This window comes from Arachis hypogaea, chromosome 3 (genome assembly GCF_003086295.3).
Source record: "Arachis hypogaea cultivar Tifrunner chromosome 3, arahy.Tifrunner.gnm2.J5K5, whole genome shotgun sequence".
Classification (NCBI taxonomy): Eukaryota; Viridiplantae; Streptophyta; class Magnoliopsida; order Fabales; family Fabaceae; genus Arachis; species Arachis hypogaea.
In genome coordinates, this window is record NC_092038.1 from 3,922,567 (window position 1) to 3,949,477 (window position 26,911).

A 26,911-nucleotide genomic window follows, 5' to 3' on the forward strand; every position below is an offset into this window, starting at 1 on the left:
TGTCCAAACATACGTTAATATTGGGATATAGTTAAAACTTGAAAGTCCATATAGAATTGTTGTGATGTTATGTATGATTCATCGCATATTTTTAAGTCTTAGATTATTAGATAATCCTATCATTATTCATAATTAGAAATTAGTCGTAGCGAGATTGAAACTTATAGAGAGGGGAAAAAATTACTATTTAGTTTCATTACTTAATACACTCAAGTTATTTGCTATGTTAGTTCTTTTCGTTAATATTTTTTTACGGGTATTTTTGCCTGCAAATTAGATAAGAGAAAATATAAAAAAATAATAATAATTATAAATAATGTGAATAATAAATTAAAAAAAATTAAAATTAAACTTCATGTCTAAAATTCGTTGTCATCATTCTTCGGTTCTCATCTCGCACTGTTGCATGGCGAAGTATTTGGCCAGCACTTTTTCGCCGTCTGTTTCGACACCGCCCAGCCTCCTACTGCCGAAGCACTTTCTCGTCCCGCTTGCGTTCCATAGCAACGTCAGATCGCCCTACAACAACCCCGTGCATCCTCCTTCCCGTTGCCCCGCTGCCAGCCGTGCAGACCCATTATGATCATCGCCGCTTCTTAGCTTGATGGTGGCGCTGTCGTAAGCCATGGGACTTCTCTTTCCGTCTTGAATGTTTCCAGCCATATTTTCTGGTGGTTTGCATATATTTGTGCTCCCCAATGGCCGTTTTGTTGAGAAACAATGCCTTTGAATTTCTGAAACCTTGTATTCTCTTCGTACCTCAAACGTTTTTCCATTATTTCTTTATTATTATTAGAAGGTGATGAACACGTTTCATAATTATTTGGCATCATCATTCTATGTTCTTATGAATTATGATCATCACTCTTATAAAAAGTATCAGTATAGGATGATCATTTTAGTAGGTATGCAGATGATTATTTTAATTTTTATATGAATGATTATTTTGATTGGATTATGTTTAATTATGTATAATTAAAATATTGGATATTTAATTCATTAGATATGCGTATTATTTTTTTTATCGTTAAGTGAATGGTTATTTTTACTAGAGGTGAGTGATGCCGATGGTGGCGTGTGGCAAGCCAAGCAGCGACGGTAAAATAGAATGATTATTGATGAAGGTGGGGTAACAGCTGGGATGGTTATTTTTTTAGAATAACTAAGTGAATTTTTTTATTTAGATAATTTGTGGAGTATTTTTTTTTTACATGTATTAAACTAAATCTACAGCCCATTATTCACATTGTTTAAATTTTCCATTATCTCTCTAGTTTACTCATTTCTTTTTTCTATTCTCTGGGAATGGGGAACTTGAAGTGCAAAAAAGAATAGTTGAGATATCGCTTTGATCATTTGGCTACAATTACATGTTTCCTTTTTTTTTTTTAACTTCGACACCTTTTGTTAATATTTAGTTATGACGAAATTAGTTAACATGATAGATATCCCAGCTAAAGCTATCATCATCAACGTATCTGTTTGAACTTGGAACCAATACCCATTTGGTCACTCTACATGCAAAATTGCAAACATACAAAAACAATCCTTTCCACGCGGTTCCGCAATACACGCCCAAAATACCAAATAACGAATACGTTCGTGATTACAATTTAGGAAAATCACAGAAACTGAGTAGCGGGGTAAAAAACTGATTGGGGCTACATTTAAGATGGAAAATTTATTATATACATTCACCAGAAAGAAACAAAAACTACAAAAAACAGCCTTACATCTATGAAGTTCTGAGAGAACAAAGATGCAAGGCGAGCGAACGGGTGAAGAAAAAGAAAACGAAAACTAAACTAAAAAGAGGAAAGAAAAAGAGACGTTCCTTTTGTGGTTGATTAAATAGACGATAGCATCAACTTTGTAATGGCTACGAACGGCGTTGCATTGTATCGGTGGAGTAGTCGTAGCCTTTGCTTTGAGCGATTCCATTACCTATGCGTCATGGAGAACGGAATATAAACGACACGATTAGGAATGTAATCATGGCGATTTTGCAAAACCTGTCAAAAATAGTTAGCAACTTTTTAATCTCGTTGCGCATGAATTGCCTTGACGTTCAATACTAAAAAGGGTAATGGTAAAAACAGTCATGTTAATAGACGCAGATTACTACAGATTCTAACTTACTTTCTTTGTTTTATGACTAAATAACATAATTAATATGAACCAGAAGATTAGTTTAGACAGTAAATCATTATAATTCTTTTTAAGTGTTCTACGCATTGAGCACTTCGGTAAAACATAAGATCGCTGGATACTTACTAGCATCAACCATGTATTAAACACTAATAATGTACTGTATGGGGGAACAAAATGCGATTTTAGTATTGCCGAATGCAAACGTTAGATTTGATGGTAATGTTCTTCAAAACTAATAATCACTTCAAGCTGTTCGAGGAAAGGCAAGGCGACAACAAATACAATAATCTCAACATCCTAAAACCAGATTAAAGTGATTTTGCACCAATACACCCAATCCATGGACACATAATATGATGTTTTAGGTCGCGAATTAAAGTGGCTCCGATATTTTCAACAGCAAAAGCTTAATCATCAAGAAGCATTTTCATCTCAACTATGCATTAGTGATTTAAAGTGAATTTCATTTAAACTTTCTTAGCCACATCATATTCTTATCGAATAATATTCATCTCCAATGATAACCGACTCACTTCCCAAACCAGAACACCAACACAAAACAGAAAACCAATGTCCTCAAACTAAGTTATCGGGATTTGGTAGAACATTCATTATGACAAACAAATAAGTGTTTGCAACCCCAATAATTGTTACAGGTCACTAGCATTTTATTTTAGTAAGGAAAACCAATCAAGTAACCCCAATAATTGACTTGCTAGTTTAATGTGGTTCGTCGTAATATTAGGACTTGGGAGGAAAGAGGTTGAATTCAGTGAATTCCGACGACAACAATCGCAACAATGGATGGCTGTATTTATCTATAATATGTACGGTGTAGTTAGACTTCCTGCCCGAAATTTCATAAGCCATTACTCAGTTGAAAGTTGATCTCCAAACCAAGTCAATGGACTGATTAGGATTAGATTCAGAGTTGCAGAGGACATTAATCCTCCTATTAGTTCAATTACTACATTAAACTTTGCAGTTTGTGATTTCTATGCATCATCAAGATTGAATGGCAACGAAGGAAACGTAGTGAAAGTTATTCCCATCTGATACCAAAGTTATCGATTTGGTTAGCCGATTCATGGTTATGATTAGCTAGGGAAATAGTGAACGTTAGTACACTCTAAATTTACAAATTTAATAAGTTCTTCATATAATCTTTAGAAGCATTTCAAGATACCTTACATATTGCAAATTACACCACCCGATAAGAAGTACCTTAAAACTACCTTTCCTAGCTAAATTCCATAGGATGGTAAACAAGGGAAAACATATCCCAGCCTACAGCTAAAATATAATGGGATACAAACACTTTAAGAAAAGCAAGTATTACCATGCAACTGCAAGCATAGCAAAGCTCAAGAATCTATGCAAGTTTCTATGTCATACTACTTGTTTCTATTGAACATTCAACAAACAATAACTTCTTTTTAAAAAAACAAACATGTATGGCATACATATTAGGCAGATATAATAAAATAGTATGTGTGTGACAATATGGAGATTCACATATACTGCAAACATATAAAAATAAGGAGAACTATAAGTGGATCAAAAGCAACTTATTTATCCACATTGATCATGTGGCCATAATGATGGTTTTACCAATCGAATGGGTTTCAAATTACAAACTAGAAACTAAGCAGAGAATCATCCCAGCTATTCATTATGACTTAACTGCAATTTGGAAAACCAGCTATAGCTCTCAACCTAAAACACACTGTACTTGGCATTGAAGAAATAGCAAAGCAGATTTCACATTAGAACATCATTATCCACTTCCTATTCCATCCCCTGCTAGAAATATTTGGGCCAATAACGATAGCCTAGGGTACTCCAAAACTAGTTATGTATCGAGTAAATAAAAAAAATAATTATTATATAGCACTACCACTATCATGCGAACTACCTAGCCTAACCATAGATTGCCTATACAAACTACCATTTGCATTGTATTTTGACTTCAAATGCCCACTTTCCCAGCCTAAACAGGTAATCTATCCCAAGACCCTCAAAATTTGGACGAGACTCCAAAAAACACATAAATGATCAAAAGCCTAACTATCTTAGTTCACATATGGTCTCCTTATTTTTGTTTTCTGTGTGCCTATGGTGTCTAGGATTTTAGGACAGAAACTTAAACCCATAAACATTAATATAGGAACCAGAAAGCGTATATCAACCAAAAAAAAAGGTACTCAGGAAAAGAACATAAATATGATATATAGGAATTTATTTGTCTAAAAGAGGTAGCTAATGAGGAGATGATTACTTACAGAAGACGATTCTCATTATTGAATTCCTGATCCATGTCCTCCAGGGGGTTGCTGTTGCTGCTGCTGCTGTATTTGGAAGAGAAGATTGGCAGCAAACTGTAGCGTTGATTGGTACCTTTGGTTCTTATCAGCCTCAACTTCTGTTGAGCCCTGACCAACTCCATAGAGAGGATGTTGCTGACTGTTAGGGTCAGCATTTACTTGGTCCAGTGTATATGGCAGGACACCATGTTGCTGTGATGGATTAACACTCTGAACTTGAGTGGATGCAGCAACTGAATTATTTGGTTGTTGGAAAGCCTGAGAATTATATAAACCAGAGGCATCTGTCCCTTGAAGCACTCCATATCCTCCCTGGTTGCCAGGGGAGGCTTCAACCTGATACTGCTGACTGACATGGGTGGGTGCAGCTACCTGTCCACTATGAGAAGGTATCATGTAATTAGTCATCTGTCTAGACGAAACAGCACCCTGCTGCTGCAGACCAGCAGCAGTGTCTTGAATATGCGAACTGCCAGGGACCACTTGATTAGGGAAGCCAGGAGCAGATTGTGGTGGATAAGGCTGATAGTGAGCATTGTGAATGTTATACATACTCCCCAAATTTTGAGGAGGATGAACAGACTGATCAACAATTTGATGGTCCTGTTTCCATAAATGAGATTGGTTACCATCATTAGGTGCAACAGGGGGATATGGAGGCCTCACAGTCGAGGAGCCTACTGCTGACTTGGCACCATCAATTGTCGATGATTGAGTTGTTCCAGGGATTAAATTAGTTAAAGCTGCAATAAGCTCCGGAGTTAATCCAACTCCAGCTTGGGACATGGAACCAGTAGGATAATCCGGAGGCCCAGCCTGAAGTGAGGGGGGACCACTAGTGGCCGGATAGACTGGTTTAGGAGGAAGTTTAGACTCATCATGCAACAGTCTGTTATAATCTGTTGGCAAAACTGGTTCTTCCTTTGAAGAAATCAATCCATACTCAGCTTGTGAAGGAGGAATCTGCTGCATATACTGACTTGATGGTATAGGCAAATGTGAAGACTGCTGCATTGGAGTATTACCTGGAACTGGAGGAAACTTAAGAACCACACCATATAGACGTTCAGGTCCAGTGACCTTCAAAACTTTTGTCAGGAAATCAGAAGGGGGTACCAAGAATAATGTGGTATTATCAGCAAATTTTGCAACACCCGCACGGTTTTTTGCACTAAGATAGCGAAGGAATTCAGTGTAGGAAGCAAAATCCTCTTCGCTATCTGGCAAAAAGAAAACAATGTCAAAACCAATAGCATCAGCATAGTGTTTTGTGAGTATATCCAATCCCGTCCTAGCTGAGCAATCAACCACCTCGGGGCTGCAGCAGAACAACAAAACAAACTTCAATTACTGCACTAAACATGTATTTTACCAGCTAGGGACAAGACAACAAAATACAATGGGCTCATTTCCAAAATACTCAAATTGACCCTAATATCTTTTTTGATGAAATGTTGTAGGGAAAGATGTATAGTATTAGTGGTACTAAGAAATTTCCAGTTGCACAAAAGAAACAAGATTTACTAAAAGTAATGGTCAGTCATTTCAGAATTGAACTAGTAAAAAATATACTTATCAAACTTTCCAGGTCTCCGCAATTACATATTGAATCTACATATCTTGACAATAATGACAACAGGTTTTCAAGAAACACTCAACTCCTACTCCCAATGCTAAAACTGAAACTGGAGGTAATCTTAAGTATTTTCATGATAGGATATCTTAGAATTCTGTTAAAAACACTATCAAGCCAATGCTCATTTTCAACAAGGAGATAAGCTGATACACAATGCAAAGATATGTTCATGGCAAAGATATAATGGACTGCGTGAAAATGAAACTTAAAACGCGCAAGGGGGTCAAAAAAATACAAGAATTATCAATTGATTTCGCATAAGGAACATTCCTATCTTCACTCTTCCACCTTCACATTTCAAAATTCAATAGAAACTTCAAAAACAAATAAAATTATACTCACAGCTCAGCAGCTATCCCCTTCCCAATAGGGACACATCTAGCTTGACAAACCGGAGTCCCTCCCTTTGCAATGATTCCACGCCATATATGATCAGCATCAGGTTGTGCAGCACCAAGTACTCCAGCTCCCAACCTTGTGCTCACCGGATCAAGACCATATGTTTGGTCCATACCTAACACACGATCATCTACATTCCTTAAAGGATACGGAACATCATCAACAGGCATAGTACCATCTAATCTCATACGTTTAGACTCCCTTGGAATATGGTTTATGTCAAGTACATCCCATCCACCGGAAGCTGATCTTGAAGGGAGCCTGACACCTGATGCAGGAGAAGGAGAAAGCATCCCTGGGGCAGGAGGAGAAGGCCTTTTCCTGTTTGGACCCATGTTACCCTTGGAACTACCATCCTGAAATTTGTGGTGCATGCCCATTTCATTAAACTCGGGACCAGAAATAAGAGGTTCAAGACTCCCTTGAGGACCAAACGGCCGCATTTGTGCATTTGGTCCAAGAATACCTCCAGGTGGCAACTGTCCAGGAAAATTATTTGGAACCACTGGACGATTATGACCAAATGAATCCATTTGCAATGGTCGAAATGGATGGTCATTCATGAACGCATCAGTTCTTGGACCGCTACCACCATATAAGCCAGGGTAATCTTTTCCAGACTCATTGCTTGAATACATAATTGTTATCCGAGGGTCATTAAAAAGGCGTCCTTGAAGACCCTCTTTTGCACGCCGAGCTTCATCAACACTTCTAAATTCAACTAATGAATAGTTCCTTGAAGGAAAACTCTTGATTCTCTCGATTTCTCCAAATAAAATCATGGCATTGTGGAGCATTTGCTCGTCAATCTGAATGGCAGGAGGATAGCCAATCCACAAAATATTACTGGGTTGACTATCACTTTTCCTTCCCATTGGGGGTTGTGAATGCTGTTTGAGACGAGAAGAACAATTTATAAGTACACTGCTATTTATATAGAGAAAACAACAGTGATTGTACTTGCAGGTGCAAGCATTACTTTACACTGTAATGTCAACCTAAAAAGTACGTGATGCACTATGACAGGCATGCACTTTAATGAAGATAACTTACCAGAGGTCTTTTTTGTCCAGTGTAGGGATCAGTAGGCCCATAGCCTTTTCCTTGAAACTGTCCATAATCAGACGACTGATCCTACAGCAATCAGAAAAGGACACATTGGTCACACAAGAATAACAAAGAAATACGCAAAAATCTTGATAACTGTATAAAGAAACAGTGCAATCAGACCAGGCAAAATAAAAGAACTCCAAGCACACGTTTAAAGGTAGTGCGTAAACTATAGAAAAGCAAGCTTCTAATATTTATCAATGTAAGAGCAGAGCCTAGGTTTGGCAAAAAAAGAAAAGAAAAAAGCTAGAAACAAGGCCAGCAATCTATATGTTACACTTACTTTTCTTGTAGAATGTGATCGAAGGAAGTCTACACGAATGTGTTCACCACCTAAACGTTTCCCATTCATGACTTTCATTGCCTGAGTGGCATCATCCAGATTGAAAAATTCAATACATGCAGTATTTCGGTCCCTGAAAAACTTAAAATCCTCAATTTTACCAAATTTACGAAATTCGGCTTCTAATTCTTCCTTTGTCACAGCTGGGCTAATACCACCCACCCAAAGCTGTTTACATGGCTTTGCCTGAAAATAGGTTTTCCATTAAACACATATTAGAGAAAATGATAAATGCAGATCATGGGGTCAATATGGATGTAATTTTAGCACGTAAACCATGCAAAGACGGCCACAGCTACCTTGGGCCAAAAATAAATAACTAAAAGGCAACATCATGTACAGAAAGAAAGTCGCATCACTTTCTCAAAAACCTGGAAATATCCTTGTTTACTGAAATTATTTTATGCAATATATATTTCTAAAGAAAGGATTCAATTGAAAGCTCACACTTAACCCAAACATTTTTACTTTTATGATAAAATTGTTGTATGAACTAGATGACAAACTATAACAGTTATAGTGGGAGAGACCTCCGGACAATTAGAATTTTTTTAGCATTGCTTCTCATATCAGCATCGTTTAGGGTAAAATTCAACCATTTTCAAATTATTTAGTGTGTTTACTCCACTCCGCTCATCAACATCCCCAGCATATTCTTTCCCACATTAATTAGAATATACAACCTATCACTGGAGCTGTCATTTGTTTAAGGACTAAATAAATAGTGCAGCATCATCCCTTGATCAACTCTCCATTAGAAGCTCTACTAGCAAGTTTCTATTACTCCATGTTATTTTCAAAGATCGTAATCAATTTAAAAGAGCAAGAGAAGAATATTACTGCTAATCAGAATTCAAGTGCGCTTGTTATTTGGTCTATTAAATAATTATTGTTCACGATACTATAGAATAATTACTGTAAAGCTTCATGGCGCCATTGTTATTGATATTTTCTAGATTACAGTTTACTTCCATTATATAATTGAAACAAAGATGACATGCCCAGTATCATATCTACTTGAAGAGCTCGAAATTTTTTAGGTAGGATTTTGTCTATCAATGTTTTAGTTCAGGTTTTATGAGTAACGTAAATTTCCATATATATTCTGTCTGTCAGATTCTATTGGGGCCTCTTATCCGCAACATCACATACACTTCAATTTGGCTCTAGCTTACCTTAAAAATCAAGTATTGCTAAAACCGCCGGGTCTGGGAAGTCAGATGCGCCTTGTGGCCGGTTTTTATCGATCGTTTTTCCCTTTATATGTATTCACCAACCACACGTTTTTAAATATGATTAAATTTCAAAATTTGAGTTAACATGCATATTTTTTAGCCACTAATTACTACAAAACACCGATTTTAATTCTGGTACCGGGGAAACCCCCCAATACTCAGTGTTTATGTTACTGTAACCATAACTTATTCACTGTGTTTGAATATTTGTGTCCATTCTATCATTTCGAGTTTGTTGTTTCTTTCTCGTTTTACTTCATTGATGCAATTTCGTAATTTATATCATTGCACTTCCCTCACGGCTGCAGCTACCTGATGTATACATAATTCCCATGTCCCAATAAAAAGAATATATATTATATATTTCAGAAAGTAATGAACATAAACACGAAGCCTTGACCCTCGGTACTATTGGTTTTCGCTTGTAGTGGGTGATTTCAGCTTATATATATTTATTTATATAATAATGTTTTAGCTTACTGTCATATTCTTTTCCCAGTGTCATTGTTAACCCTAACGATTACCAGTTGCATAAGTAGTTTAACGAATTAATTAAACTTTGCTTTAAATGTGTTAGATCTTCAAAACAAACAAAACAAGCTACACGGGATCTTCTTTAAAACTAAAAATCATAAATTAAATCAAACAACAGAACAAGCTTCACCAGTGGGTGGAATATAAATCAGCTGAAATTCCGCAATTGATTAATAATAACAATGATAATAACTAATAACAATAAAAAATTTTGAGAAATAAACAAAATAGTTTATACTAATTAAAAACTCATTTCGTAGCCTAACGCAATTGAATCGATTGCAATGGCGATTTGCCTCAACGCAGATTTGATTCCCAATCATGCACGCAAAATAGGATAATTGTTAAAAAATAGGGATTCGATTTGAGACATTATTAAATGCACGCAAAAAACAAAAATAAAAGATAATCGAGCAATTTGAAGAGCCGAAAATAGGAATTTAACAATAATAACACGGTTCATATTGCAATAACAAAAACAATAAGAATAAGAATACATGAACCCTAACAGAGCACAAAGAAGACGAGAACAAACCGGTCTAGCAAACTCGATTTTCAAGGAATTGCCGCGGAGGGAGAACCCTTGGAGAGCGTTCTTCGCGGCCTTAGCGTCCTCCACGCGCTTGAAGTACACGAAGGCGTAGCTACGGGCCGAGTAAGAGGTGACACTGTCGAGGGCGCCGTACTGCGCGAACAGGTCCATCAGATCAGCGTCGGTTACGTCCGGCGCTAGATTCCCAACCCAGAGGTTGTTGGAAGGTTCGTCGGAATCCCTGGCGGCGGCGCTTCCTTCGTGCGACGGCCTCACTGATTTCGCCGGACGCGGCATTGCAAGGCACAGACTCGGAATAACCGGATCGAGAGTGAAAGTTGAAGGAGGAAGGAAAGTAGGAAACCCTAAATGAAGAGAGAGAACGGAATTTTCTGTTATGAAAAGAGAGAGCGAGAGAGAGAGAGCATGAATCGAGGTGGTTCGGTTTTTGTGTTTTTTTTAAAAGGGTAAAAAAGTAGATAAAATAAAATAATAATTTACGGCGCGTCACACCGTTAAACAAATGGGCCCGTGGGCCTGTTCGAAAGTTTCCAGAGAGTTCGGATAGAGCAAGTATTCCGTTTTTTTTTTTTTGAAAAATAAACTATCCAAAGTCTAAATTAGATTGATGTAATAGTTCATTAGCCTACCGCAAATAAGCACGAGTAGTTTGAATTTTATTTTATGTATATAATAATTAATTAATCAATAATAAATTTTTAAATAAAAGTTTAATCTGTATCGAATTAATTTTTAGTCTAAATTAAAAAATATCATGAGGAAAAAAATGTACTAGCTAGATTAATCTATCTAAGAAGTCTCTATAACAAAAATAAATATTGATCTTTCTCTGTGTGAATAAAAATGTTGATTTGGATAAATTGTCTTGTAAGTAATGTAAATATCAAAAACAAAGATTTGGCATAAAAACAAATCATTTATAAGTTTTTAATTATTGAAAATTTAAGACAACCTATATACCTTAATTAAAAAATTTATGAATCTAACAAAAATTTATAGATAATTAAATTTGCTACAACATAGATATCTTGAAAAAAAAATTCAAGAACTCATTTCTCATTTATTTTCGTTCTCTTCTTTTATAATCGATTTAAAAAAATTTAATTAGTGGACTATGTAAATCTTCTCTTTGTGTGGATATTAATTTGGTAAAGTTATAATCTTCAAAAACAAATACCTAGCAAAAAAAAATTGAGATTCTTGTCTTTTTTTCTCTTATTTTATTCGATTTTTGTCAGATATTTTATTTAATTATTATATATTTTATGTGTATCCTTGTATAGCTAAGTTTTTAAATTAGTGGATTATCAAATAAAATATTTATTCATATAAAACGGAAATTAATTATTATTATTATTATTATTATTATTATTATTATTATTATTATTAATTTAAGTAAATATTACATTTGTCAATTTTGATCTTTACAAAAGCTTAATAATATTTATAATTTATTTTATTATTTTTTTACATATATATGCCTTTAATTTTAATATAAAAATTTTTGTATAATTATCTAATTAATTAAATTCATGCATTTATATGTCTTTTTAAGTAATGATTGTGAAAATTAATTATTTTTATTAATATAATAATATATGATTAGTTATCTATAAATCATTTACAATAAAAAGAATAAAAGAGATATGAGATTATGTGAGGAGGAATAAAAAAATTGTGTAAAATAAATATTGATTTATATATAGAGATATAACAAAGAGTAAATATAAAATATAAGAATAAATTAGAATTTAACTCAATTTATATCTATTAAAAAGAATTTATTAGCATTGAAAGAATATAGTAATCTATATAAATTTAAAGAATAAAAAAATATAAAAAATAATATTTAAAAATCTTATTGACATTGAAAGTATAGAGTAATCTATATAAAATTAAAACACAAATAAAATTGATATATTACGTATCAAATATAATTAAGTATAGTCCAATAGTAAATTTTATCTTTGCCAAGGAGAAGATGCGGGTTTGATTTCTATTATTTGTCCTTATTATTACTCAAAAGAAAATTTCAACTCTTTCTTAAACCTAATAAAAAAAACTATTTGCTGTATAGCGGTTCTAGAAAATCGCACCTCGATATCTAGAAAAAAGTTATATTAGATGCATGGACTCAAAAGAAAATTTTGACTCTTTCTTAAATCTAATAAAAAATTATTTGTTGTATGACGGTTCTAGAAAATTGCACCTCGAGATCCAAAAAAAACTATATTAGATGCATGGACCACACCTCGAGATCCAAAAAAAAAACTATATTAGATGCGTTGGCAGCTTGAAATAAAAAAATCTTTGGACAGCGCAATCACTATCACTATCACTATATTAGATGCATAACAGTCCCAAAAAACTCTTTGTATAATGAAAGATTTTTGAACAACGCAATCACTATCACTATATTAGATGCGTGACAGTTCTAAAGAAACGCACCAAGAAAAGATTTTTCTACAGCGCAATCACTATATTAGATGTATGACAGTTCCAAAGAAACGCACCTCGAGATAAAAAAAATCCAAAAAATTCTTTGTAAAATGAAAGGTTTTTGGACAGCATTGAAAGCTTATTGATTACTGCAATCACTATCACTATATTAGATGCATCACAGTTCTAAAGAAACATACTTCGAGATTAAAAAAAATCTAAAATGATCTTTGGAATAGGAAAGGTTTTTGTACAGCATTAAAAGCTTATTCATCAACGCCATCAATTTCTACAAGAAATTTTAAAAGTTTTTTTATATAAAAAATACAAACGTTGGAGTACTCTGAATTAGTTGGATTCTATTCTCTAATAGAATATAAAACTTGTATATAATATTAACTAAAATAGTTTTAAATAGTTATATTTTTTAATAAAGTCAAAGATAGAGAATTATCGAATTATTTTTATTTAATTTTAAAAGAATCTTTAAATAAAAATAATTCTATTAAATAAAATTTTTTACTTATAACTCATATAAATATCTCTTTTAGAATTTACTTATTTATAAAAAAAATCTTTTGAATAGAATACTAAATTGGTGATCCAAAAATAATAAATTTTTGAATTTCAAATTATGTCATCCCTATCTCTGACTAAAAGGTATCGTAGGAGAAATAATAAGGGATCAATTGAAACCAATTCAAATGGTAAAAATAAGTGGCATGATATTATGTGAAAGAGAAGATAAGGAAGATGTGTTAAGTAAATGTTGATTTATATAAAAAATATAAGAAGGAGTAAGTATGAAAGAAGAGGATGAATTATATTTTATTATTCAATTTATACCTATTAAAGAGAAATAATATTAACATTAAAATCATATCTATCTTATATAAAAATAAATAGTAAGAGACTATAAAAAACAGAGTAACCTAAAAAAAATAAATGACATAAGAGTGAAAAAGAAAAATAAAGAAGAATCCTAAATTGTAACACTATATAATAACCATAAGAAAGAGTGAGGATAAAAGATGATGAATTATGTTTATAGCTAATAAAGAGAAATAATATTAATATTGAAGACATATAGTATCCTATATAAAAGTAGAGAAGAAAAGAATATGAAATTATAGAGTAATCTAAAGAAAAATAAATGTCATGAGAGAGAGAAAGAAAATGAAAAAAAAATCCTAAGCTATAATAATAAGGCACGTGAGAAGTATAAATAAAATAGTTAAAAGTAATTCAATTATATTAGATGATTGGCAACTCGAGATAAAAAAAATCATTGGACAGCGCAATCACTATCAATATTGAAGAAAATTTCATGTCCTAAGCTGTTCAAGCTGTGATGTTGATGGTTTGATAAATCAGAAGGGATTAAGAGAGGGAGAGAGATAGGTTCTTCTCATTGTTGGAGAGAATGAAAAATCCCCCTTAGAAAATATTTGTTGAGTTATTACACCTTATATACTATGTACTTTTTTTATGTACTCTCACTAAAAAATAATTATAATGGTAAACCTATTATTGATAAAGAAATAATCTAGGTAACACCCTCCCGCAAGCTAGAATTGTGTAAATCTAACAATCCTAGCTTGGAAACATTGGCAAGAAAAGGACCCGGTGGCAGAGCTTTATCAATAATAGGTTTACCATTGTAATTATTTTTTAGTGAGAGTACATAAAAAAAGTACATAGTATATAAGGTGTAATAACTTAACAAATATTTTCTAAGGGGGATTTTTCATTCTCTCCAACAATGAGAAGAACCTATCTCTCTCCCTCTCTTAATCCTTTCTGATTCATCAAACCATCAACATCACAGCTTGAACAGTTTAGGGCATGAGATTTTCTTCATGGTGCGGTGAGCGTGGAGAGCAACCAAGCTGTGAATCAAAAAAAAAAGTTGTGAATTGAGATCAATCCAATTTTGCCATTCTCTCTCTATCCCTAATTTTTCTTTCGACATTTTCTTTCCTCCATTCTTACCTCTTCCTTCAAACTCATCCAATAAAGTTTGATGAGAGGCTATTTCGCAAGATTCTTTCTTGGTGAACATAGCTGTTCCGATCAACGAGTTGGAAGGAAGAAGATCTGAATCCCTATTACTATGTGATTCATTGATTTCTCAAAATGGCAAACATGGCAAACAGATCCTCCCATTGCAGAGGTCGTGGAGCTACATTAGCTTGCTCTCATTGCAACAAGCAAGGCCACACAGAAGATGTATGCTATAAGAAGCATAGGTAACAAATATCAATATTAGATGCATAACAGTTCCAAAAAACTCTTTGTAAAAGGAAAGATTTTTGGACAATGCAATCACTATCACTATATTAGATGCGTGACAGTTCTAAAAAAACGCATCAAGGAAAGGTTTTTCTACGGCGCAATCACTATCACTATACTAGATACATGACAGTTCCAAAGAAACGCACCTCGAGGTAAAAAAATCCAAAAAACTCTTTGTAAAAGGAAAAGTTTATGGACAGCATTGAAAGCTTATTCATTACCGCAATCACTATCACTATATTAGATGCATCACGATTCCAAAGAAACGTACTTCGAGATTAAAAAAGTCCAAAAAACTCTTTGGAATAGGATAGGTTTTTGTACAACATTAAAAGCTTATTCATCAACGCAATCAATTTTTACGAAAAATTTAAAAAGTTTTTTTATATAAAAAATACAAACGTTGGAATACTCTGAATTAGTTGGATTCTATTCTCTAATAGACTATAGAATTTGTATATAATATTAACTAAAATAGTTTTAAATAGTTATATTTTTTAATAAAATCAAAGAAAGAGAATTTTAGAATTATTTTTATTTAATTTTAATAGAATCTTTAAATAAAAATAATTCTATTAAATAAAATTTTTTACTTATAACTCATATAAATATCTCTTTTAGAATTTATTTATTTAATAAAAAAAATATTTTGAATAAAATACTAAATTGGTGATCCAAAAATAATAAATTTTTGAATTTCAAATCCTGTCATTCCTATCTCTGACTAAAAGGTATCATAGAAGAAATTAAATAATAAGAAATCAATTGAAACCAATTCAAATATATATATACCAATTCAAATATATATATATATATATATATATATATATATATATATATATATATATATATATATATTAGTAAGAACGGAGGAATAAAAATAAGTGGCATGATATTATGTGAAAGAGAAGATAAAGAATAGGTGTTAAATAAATGTTGATTTATATAAAAAATATAAGAAGGAGTAAGTATGAAAGAAGAGGATGAATTATGTTTTATTATTTAATTTATACCTATTAAAGAGAAATAATATTAACATTAAAATCATATCTATCTTATATAAAAATAAATAGTAAGAGACTATAAAAAACAGAATAACCTAAAAAAAATAAATGACATAAGATTGAAAAGAAAAATAAAGAAGAATTTTAAATTGTAACACTATATAATAACTATAAGAAAGAGTGAGTATAAAAGAGGATGAATTATATTTATAGCTAATAAAGAGAAATAATATTAACATTGAAGACATATAGTATCCTATATAAAAGTAGAGAAGAAAAGAATATGAAATTATAGAGTAATCTAAAGAAAAATAAATGTCATGAGAGTGAGAAAGAAAATTAAAAAAAAAAATCCTAAGCTATAATAATAAGGCACGTGAGAAGTATAAATAAAATAGTTAAAAGTAATTCAATTAAAATGAAAAGGATTAAAAAATAATTTAAGTCAACTCTTCTTTTTCATGGTTGGTTGAGTCACTATCATTTTTTTCTTCACTTTCTTCCTAATAAATACAATTACATTGTCACTTACTACATATATTTAGCAAAAGTGATAGGAAAAAAAAAGAGATATGAGATTATGTGAGAAGGGATGAAAAAATTATATAAAGTGAATGTTGATTTATACAGTGATATAACAATAAGTAAATATAGAATATGAAAATAAATTAAAATTTAACTCAATTTATACCTATTAAAAAGAATTTATTAAGATTGAAAGAATATAATAACTTATATAAAATTAAAGAATAAAAAAATATGAAAAGTAATATTTAAAAAATCCTATTAATATTAAAAGCATAGAGTAATCTATATAAAATTAAAACACAAATAAAATTGATATATTATGTATCAAATACAATTCAAATATGTAAATATAGTTCAATAGTAAAATTTATCTTTGTCAAGTAGAAGACGCATGTTCGATTTTCACTGTTTGCCCTTTCCATTACTCAAAAGAAAATTCTGACTCATTCTTAAACCTAATAAAAAATTATTTGTTGCATAGTGGTTCTAGAAAACCGCATCTCGATATCTAGAAAAAAGCTATATTAGATGCATGAACTCAAAAGAAAATTCTGACTCTTTCTTAAACTTGATAAAAAAAAATTATTTGTTGTATGACGGTTCTAGAAAATTGCACCTCGAGATCCAAAAAAAACTATATTAAATGCATGGACCGCACCTCGAGATCCAAAAAAATAAACTATATTAGATGCGTGGCAGCTTGAGATAAAAAAAAAATCCTTGGACAGCGCAATCACTATCACTGTCACTATATTAGATGCATAATAGTTCCAAAAAACTCTTTGTAAAAAGAAAGGTTTTTGGACAACGCAATCACTATCACTATATTAGGTGCGTGACAATTCTAAAAAAACGCACCAAGAAAAGATTTTTCTACGGCGCAGTCACTGTCACTATATTAGATGCATGACATTTCCAAAGAAATGTACCTCGATATAAAAAAATCCAAAAAACTCTTTGTAAAAAAAAAGTTTTTGGACAGCATTGAAAGCTTATTCATTACCGCAATCACTATCACTATATTAGATGCATCACAGTTCCAAAGAAACGCACTTCGAGATTAAAAAAATCCAAAAAACTCTTTGGAATAAGAAAGGTTTTTGTACAGCATTAAAAGCTTATTCATCAACGCAATCAATTTCTAAGAAAAATTTAAAAAGTTTTTTTATATAAAAAAATACAAACGTTGGAATACTCTTAATTAGTTGGATTCTATTATCTAATAGACTATAGAATTTGTATATAATATTAACTAAAATAGTTTCAAATAGTTATATTTTTTAATAAAATCAAAGAAAGAGAATTTTAGAATTATTTTTATTTGATTTTAATAGAATCTTTAAATAAAAATAATTCTATTAAATAAAATTTTTTACTTATAACTCATATAAATATCTCTTTTGGAATCTATTTATTTTATAAAAAAAATATTTTAAATAGAATACTAAATTTGTGATCCAAAAATAATAAATTTTTTAATTTCAAATCCTGTCATTCCTATCTTTGACTAAAAGGTATCATAGGAGAAATTATATATATATATATAAAAGAATTGTGGCTATCAACTGAATTTTTTAAATATTTGTGCAAAATATTAGTAAAAATGGAGGAAAAAAATAAGTGGCATGATATTATGTGAAAGAAAAGATAAAGAAGAGGTGTCAAGTAAATGTTGATTTATATAAAAAAAATATAAGAAGGAATAAATATGAAATAATAAGATAAATTATATTTTATTACTCAATTTATACTTGTTAAAGAGAAATAACATTAATATTTGAAGGTTGTGGTAGGCTTAGAGAAGGGGAGGTTGAATATATGCCTTCCTTTGATTTGCTGTTTTCACCCTTTTTAAAGCAAAGTTACAAATCTGATTCTGTTTGAACTCAGCAGCGGAAATTTATGAGACAAATTATTTTTGTCTCATGAATATCAGAAAACAGAACATGACAGAGAAGAAAAAGCTAACACCAGCATGTATCCTGGTTCGGTTGCTTTGTGCTATGCAACCTACATCCAGTCTCCTCCACAATTATGGAAGAATTTCACTATAGTTAACAGAATTACATACACCAATTTCACACTCAAGTTCTATCCTAACTTGACATTGGCTATGCTAACTCCTAACTATTCACTCTTAGTGCTAACCCAACTAAGAAAGGGATACCAAACAGGTACAAGATACAAAGACACTTAGCTAACCTAAAGAAATCTGAAAATAACTTTAGGCTTTTCTCTAAAGTGTATCTCTCAGCCTTTTTCAATTCTTGGCTTTTTCTCAAGCTTTCTCACAATGCCTTTTCTCTCAAGAAATTACAGAAAGATAAGCTTAGAAAAATACATTACAAGCAGTAAAACATGAAGGAGATTGACTTCATCAACAGCCTCTGTGCTATGCGAAAAACCAGATTAGCAAGCCTCTGATTCAGTTCTTCATACTGGCGGAATGCACCTTTGATTAGGTTACACTGTCCAGTTAGTTGAACTTCTTCAAAGAGCTCTCTCAGAACAAACACCTCAAGTTCACTAGTTATCTCTCCTTGCTTCAGAATGAACAACAAGCTTCTTTTTTTATCTCCTTGCATGTTCCTTGGTTCTTCTTCCAAGGTCAACATCTTGAGCCTTGAGCTTCACCAACCCACAAGCTCACTTTTTCTTCTCAATCATCAAAGTAGAACCTTTCCTTCTGACGTTTCCAATTTGACCGAAAGCCATGAAGGAGTAACCGAAATAGTTTTCCTATGGTCAACCAAATCTGAACCATAGAGATGCAACTTGGTCCCCAAGAATCTCTTGTGACCGTGGATTTGTAGCAGTGAAGAACAGAGATCAACTTTTCCTTGAATGCCATTTTTGGATAGTGCAGAGCGTTGGGAAGAAGGGATGAAGATCTGATGCATGCAAGATGAGATGGATTACCTTTCTTAAGCTTGATTTAGCTTGGAGTTACTGTTTTAGCTTCTGTGCTTCAAGCTTCACTCTCTCTCTCTCTTGCTTCTTTGGTCACTATGTTTATGGATGAAGCTTTTTCTCTCTTTCTCTTTCTTACTTTTCTGATGCTATGATTTGACTTGATTATAGAAGTGTACGTTGCTGTGGTGAGAGCAAGTGAGAGGGAATGAAAGCTTCTATCTTGTATGAGAAGCTTTGTGGGATGGATACGGGCTTGGATCCGGTTTTCATTAAGCCACCCGTTTGGCCCATTGGATCCTTTGACTTTGATTCTCTTGGGCTGTGCTTGATTACTTATCCATCAGCCTTGCTATATCATTTTCATACCATTTGGGCTGCTTGAGATTTTGTTGGCCTGCAATATGAAATAAATAATTAGCAACATATACTTATTAGCACTTAACACTAATTATTTATTTTGCCCAAAAATAATATTTGTCATCACTAATTAATTTAGTTAATTTCTTAACTCAACAATATTAAAATCATCTCGTATCTTATATAAAAATAAATAGTAAGAGACTATAAAAAAACAGAATAACCTAAAAAAAATAAAATACATAAGAGTGAACAGAAAAATGAAAAAGAATCCTAAATTGTAACACTATATAATAACATAAGAAAGAGTGAGTATAAAAGAGGATAAATTATGTTAAAAGCTAATAAAGAGGAATAATATTAATATTGAAGACATATAGTATTCTATATATATAAAAGTAGAGGAGAAGAGAATATGAAATTATTGAGTAATCTAAAGAAAAATAAATATCATAAGAGTGAGAAAGAAATAAAAAAAATATAAACTATAATAATAAGACACATGAGAAGTAGAAATAAAATAGTTAAAAGTAATTCAATTAAAATCAAAAGGATTAAAAAGTAATTTAAGACAAGTCTTCTTTTTCATGGTTGGTTGAGTCACTATCAATTTTTTTTCACTTCCTTCCTAATAAATACAATTATATAGTCACTTACTACATATATTTAGCAAAAGTGGTAGGAAAAAAAAAAGAGATATAAGATTATGTGAGGAGGGATAAAAAAAATTATATAAAGCGAATATTGATTTATACAGTGATATAACAAAAAATAAATATAAAATGTGAGAATAAATTAGAATTTAACTCAATGTATACCTATTAAAAAAATTTATTAACATCGAAAGAATGTAGAAACGTATATAAAATTAAAGAATACAAAAATATGAAAAATAATATTTAAAAAATCCTATTAACATTAGAAGCATAGAATAATCTATATAAAATTAAAACACAAATAAAATTGATATATTACGTATCAAATACATTTTAAATATGCAAATATAGTCCAATGATAAAATTTTTCTTTGCCAAGGAGAAGATGCGTGTTCAATTTTCACTGTACACCATTTCCATTACTCAAAAGAAAATTCTTTCTCTTTCTTAAACCTAATAAAAAAAACTATTTGTTGCATGACGGTTCTAAAAAATCGCATCTCGAGATCCAAAAAAAATTATATTAGATGCATGGACCGCACCTTGAGATAAAAAAAAACTATATTAGATGCGTGGTAGCTCGAGATATAAAAAATAAAAATTCTTTGTAAAAGGAAATGTTTTTGGATAACGCAATTACTATCACTATATTAGATATATGATAGTTCTAAAAAAATCACCTCGAGATAAAAAAAATATCCAAAAGACTCTTTGTAAAAGGAAAGGTTTTTGAACGGCGCAATCACTATCACTATATTAGATGCATGACGGTTCCAAAGAAACGCACCTCGAGATAAAAAAAATAAAAAGAAATCTTTGTAAAAGGAAAGGTTGGACAGCATTGAAAGCTTATTCATCAGCGGAATCACTATCACTATATTAGATGTATGACAGTTCCAAATAAACGCACATCGAGATTAAAAAAAATCAAAAAACTCTTTGGAATAGAAAATGTTTTTGGACAGCATTGAAAACTTATTCATCAATATAATCAATTTCTACGAGAAATTTAAAAATTTTTTTGTATAAAAAATACAAACGTTGAAATACTCTGAATTAGTTGGATTCTATTCTCTAATAGAATATAAATTTTTTATATAATATTAATTAAAATAGTTTTAAATAATTATATTTTTTAATAAAATCAAACAACAGCATTTTAGAATTGTTTTTATTTAATTTTAATAGAATCTTTAAATAAAAATAATTCTATTAAATAAATTTTTTTACTTATAACTCATATAAATATCTATTTTGGGATCTATTTATTTTATAAAAAAAATTTTAAATAAAATACTAAATTGGTGATCCAAAAATAATAAATTTTTGAATTTTAAATCCTGTCATTTCTATCTCTTACTAATACATATTATAGGAGAAGTAATAAAGGATCAATTGAGACCAATTTAAATCGGATATATATATATATATATATATATATATATATATATATATATATATATATATATAGTATTTTAAGAATTTATTACTTTATACATATGTTTATCAAACTAAAAAAAGAAATTGTGGCTATCAACTCAATTCTTTATATATTTGTGCAAAATATTAGTAAAAACGAAAGAAAAAAAATAAGTGGCATGATATTATGTGAACGAGAAGATAAAGAAGAGGTGTCAAGTAAATGTTGATTTATATAAAAAAAAATATAAGAAGTTGTAAGTATGAAAGAAGAGAATGAATTATGTTTTATTACTCAATTTATACCTATTAAAGAGAAATAACATCAACATTAAAACTATATCATCTTATATAAAAATAAAATAGTAAGAGACTATAAAAAACATAGTAATCTAAAGGGATAAGTACTTTTTTCGTCCCTAAGGTTTGAGGTCAAAATCAAAATCGTCCCTGACATTTTTTTGTTATTAAAATCATCTTTAACGTTACAAAACGTTATAAAATCGTCATTTTCTACTTCAATTTTATTTTTTTGACCAAATTACCCTTCATTATTAATAAAAATAATATTAAAAAAAAAGCAGAACCCCACCCCACACCACTCCCCAACATCTCTTCGGTCTCTCCCCCTACCCCTCCCCCAATCCCCTTCCTTCTACTCTTCACCATCACCCTCTTCTTCTCACCTTCGCCGCGGCAATTACCACTGCCGGAGGACACCCACCCCTCCTCCCCTTCCTCTTCTCACTCTTCCCCAGTCCCCTTTCGGCTTCTCACTCTTCCCTCCTCCCCTTCCTCTTCTCACTCTTCCCCAATCTCCTTCCAACTTCTCACTCTTCTTCATTCTACCAGGCAGACGGAGCATAACAAAAGGTCGAAGCAAGAATTAAATTAACAGCAACATAGCCATCACCTTTTTCCCTTCGCACATCCTCACTCTCCCTTTTCTCACCACCATCACCACTGCCACCATAGCCAAATCATCATCATGTAATTACTAAAATCAGAAGCAATTACTAATTTACTATAATCAGAAGTAGTATCACCAATAATAAATTAACAACAATAATTGTAAAGGGTGAATCAACAATGGTGAAGCAAAAACAAAAGAAAAAATAGAAGTAGAAGTAGAAGTAGAAGCAAAAGGCAGAAAGCAAAAGTAGAAAAACAGAAGCAACAACAGGGCTCGATGACGACGGGACCTCACTCTAGCGGCGGCGACGGGACAGGGCTCGGTTTCTTCATTGGGAGGAGCACGGACAACCGCCACTGATGACGATGTGAAGAGCAGAGCCACCGTCGGTGATTTCGCGGTGCGAAAGGGAGAAGTGCGTGACTAATCCACCACCACTCCTGGTGGCGGTCTTCCCTTGGAATCGAGACGGAGGACAAAACGGCAAGGACTTGCAGGGAAAAGTGGCAGCTTCGGGAAGAGGCAAGGAGAACTCGAACAGCGAACAGCGGAGGGTCGAGAGCTGGACGGCAGCAGCGGTGCCTTCATGCAAGCTTGCGACGGCTGGTGGCTGCGGGTTGGACGCAGGGGCGACAGCGCCTGCATCTCTGAGGCAGCCCAAACGACGGCATAACCTCCCCCTTCCCCTTTCCCCTTCTTTTTTCCTGCCCCCACCCGGTGCGTGATTCTCCCTTCCCCTTTGTTTTCTTTCTTTTTTTATTTTATTTTATAATTTTTTATAATTTGTTTTAATTTTTTAATTATTTTTATTAAATTTGGTAAAAAAAAATAAAATTGAAGTAAAAAGGACGATTTTATAACATTTTGTAATATTGAGGATGATTTTAATAACAAAAAAAGATTAAGGACGATTTTGATTCTGACCTCAATCCTAGGGGACGAAAAAAGTACTTATCTCTAATCTAAAAAAAATAAATGACGTAAGAGTGAAAAGAAAACTGAAGAAGAATCCTAAATTGCAACACTATATAATAACCATAAGAAAGAGTGAGTATAAAAGATGATGAATTATGTTTATAGCTAATAAAGAGAAATAATATTAACATTGAAGACATATAGTATCCTATATAAAAGTAGAGAAGAAGAAAATATGAAATTATAGAGTAATCTAAAGAAAAATAAATGTCATGAGAGTGAGAAAGAAAATGAAAAAAAAAATCTAAGCTATAATAATAAGGCACATGAGAAGTAGAAATAAAATAGTTAAAAGTAATTCAATTAAAATCAAAATGATTAAAAAATAATTTAAGTCAAGTCTTCTTTTTCATGGTTGGTTGAGTCACTATCATTTTCTTCCTAATAAATACAATTACATAGTCACTTACTACATATATTTAGCAAAAGTGGTAGAAAAAAAAAAGAGATATGAGATTATGTGAGGAGGGATTAAAAAATTATATAAAGTGAATATTGATTTATATAGTGATATAACAAAAAATAAATATAAAATGTGAGAACAAATTAGAATTTAACTCAATTTATACCTATTAAAAAGAATTTATTAATATTGAAAGGATATAAAAACTTATATAAAATTAAAATATAAGAAAATATGAAAAATAATATTTAAAAAATTCTATTAACATTAAAAGCATAGAGTACTCTATATAAAATTAAAACACAAAAAATTGATATATTACATATCAAATACAATTTAAAAATACGAATTAGTCCAATGATAAAATTTTTCTTTGTCAAGAAAAAAAAAACTATATTAAATGCATGACAATTCTAAAAAAACGCACTTCGAGATACAAAAAAAATTTAAAAATTCTTGGAAAAAAGAAAGATTTTTGGATAAGCATTCAAAGCTTAATCATCAACGGAATCAGTATCACTGTATTGGATGCATGTAGTTCCAAAGAAACACACTTCGAAATAAAAATATTCTAAAAAACTTTTTGGAAAATAAAAGAATTTTTTGGAAAATAAAAGGTTTTTGGATACCATTAAAAACTTATTCATCATTGCAATCAATTTTTATGAAAAATTTAAAAAGTTTTTTTGTATAAAAAAATACAAACCTTAAAATACTCTGAATTAGTCAAGATTCTATTCTCTAATAGAATATAGAATTTGTATATAATATTAACTAAAATAGTTTCAAATAGTTATATTTTTTAATAAAATCAAAGAAACAGAATTTTTAAAATTATTTTTATTTAATTTTAATAAAATCTTTAAATAAAAATAATTCTATTAAATAAATTTTTTTACATATAATCAAATAATATTAACGAAAAAATAATTTATCTGACATTAACTTCAGAAAAAGAGTTTAAAAATATTTTTGAATTACAACGTATGTCTATTCCCTCTACTCTAAATGGTTTTTGGAATCCCTCATCCATTGGTACTTTTAAGATTAATTGTGATGCTAGTTATTTTGGTTCGGGTGATAGTGTTGGTTTTGTTTGTGTTATTAGAGATTGTAATGGGAGTTTGTAAAGGGATGTTTGGGAATGATTGAGAGTAATAGTATTCTTCAAAGGGAATTATTTGCTATTTAGAGAGGATATCTCTTAGCTTGGGATGTGGATCAACGAGATGTTATTTGTGAGACGGATTGTGTGGAAACATTTAATCTTGTTACTCAAGATGGTTTTGGGTTTATTGATCCATTGATGCTCAAAATAAGAGATATAATATGCATTGGAATTGGCGTGTTGACTTTTGTTTAATTATGAGAAATGCAAATATGGTGACATATACTATAGCAAAGATGGCGATGAAATTACAACTTTCTCATGTAGAGCTTCCTTCACCTTGGAAAGAATTTAAGAGTAATTTTAAATGAGACTGTCCCGCTATTTAAGCAGTTTTTTTGTTTTATTTTTTTCTGTTTAATTTATCTCAGTCACAAAAAAAACCAAAAAAAAAAATTAGTAGATCACTGAATCTCGTTTAAATTAGAAAGAAACCAAATAAAAAAGAATAATATTAAAAGTAGAGAAACGTAATAAGTTTTTTTTTTCATCCAATATTAAAGAGAAAAAATTGGTAGATCACTGAATCTCGTTTACCTTTTTTATATTATCAATTTTTTCTTTAATTTATAATTTTTTTTCCACAACTAAATAATAAAAAAAATTATTTTCTTTCTAATTTTTTTTTCCTTTTTTTTCCTTCTCATTTCTTCTCAAACAATATTAGCCTTAGAGTAACTGAAATATACTTAGGTGAACAGGTGCTAACTTCATATACGAAATTGAGAGACCAAATTAAAATGCTAGTAAAATTTGAAAAACCAAATTCAACTTTTGCTAACTAATATGGATGTGCCAACACTTTATTAATAAATAATATTATATACACTATTTGTGCGTACACATCTTTTGTATATCTTTTTTAATACATCTTCATTTGATTAAAAAAATAAAAAAAATATTCATTTATACTATAATATATAGGTGAAATTATACGAGCGTCATTTTAATTTTTAAACAACTATAAGCCAACAAAAGTCTTCATCTTAATTTCTCGCCCCATCTTTAATATCCTCGGTTTTATTTTGTAAAATTAGCATATTTTGTAAAAGAAGTATTCCATGTCACACGTTCAATTTTCAATTGTAAGGATAAAATTGATTATCCTATGACGAAGCTTTGAATGGTTATGTTTACTCGAGTCTTCTAACATGTTTTGTCATATTTCAATGAACTTTCCTTATGCTGACACTTGGTGTTTATAACATAGGAAATTATAAGGTACAGATATTAATGTACAGATATTTTATTTTAATCACAAATATAAGGACAATAGTTTTTTTCTAGTGCAATGAGAAGTAGCTTGACAAAGTATTAAATAACTCAAAGTTTTACAGGAGCCAATTATTATTGCTAGCTTGTAGACTTACACACATAGTAATAATCAATTTTTTTTCTCTTTCCGTTGGAGAAGTAGGATCATAGTACTTAAATAACATTAAATAATACTTGAGAGCCAACAAAAAATATTAAATTTGTTGTACCAAAAATCAAATATATATTAACAATTTAACACTGGCTTGTTCATAATTGCCATGCTATTTGTTATATTAAAA

General features: G+C 31.0%; 1 protein-coding gene across 3 annotated transcripts; it reads right to left on the bottom strand.

The window, feature by feature from the left end:
* Positions 1 to 1,581: 1,581 nt before the first annotated feature.
* Positions 1,582 to 10,731, bottom strand: LOC112788886 (flowering time control protein FPA). Of its 3 annotated transcripts, none has more exons than XM_025830550.3 (6): positions 10,268 to 10,731; positions 7,904 to 8,149; positions 7,564 to 7,644; positions 6,454 to 7,400; positions 4,434 to 5,793; positions 1,582 to 2,012 (listed from the first exon to the last, which is right to left on the bottom strand). In XM_025830550.3, exons 1-5 carry the CDS (start codon positions 10,559 to 10,561, stop codon positions 4,449 to 4,451), a joined length of 2,913 nt encoding a protein of 970 aa, XP_025686335.1. In that variant the 5' UTR covers positions 10,562 to 10,731; the 3' UTR covers positions 1,582 to 2,012; positions 4,434 to 4,448. The 3 variants fall into 3 exon arrangements, with proteins under 3 accessions (XP_025686335.1, XP_025686336.1, XP_072088337.1); XM_025830551.3 differs by having other exon boundaries at positions 1,582 to 1,944; positions 10,268 to 10,715; XM_072232236.1 differs by lacking the exon at positions 1,582 to 2,012 and having other exon boundaries at positions 3,286 to 5,793; positions 10,268 to 10,714.
* Positions 10,732 to 26,911: the final 16,180 nt, after the last annotated feature.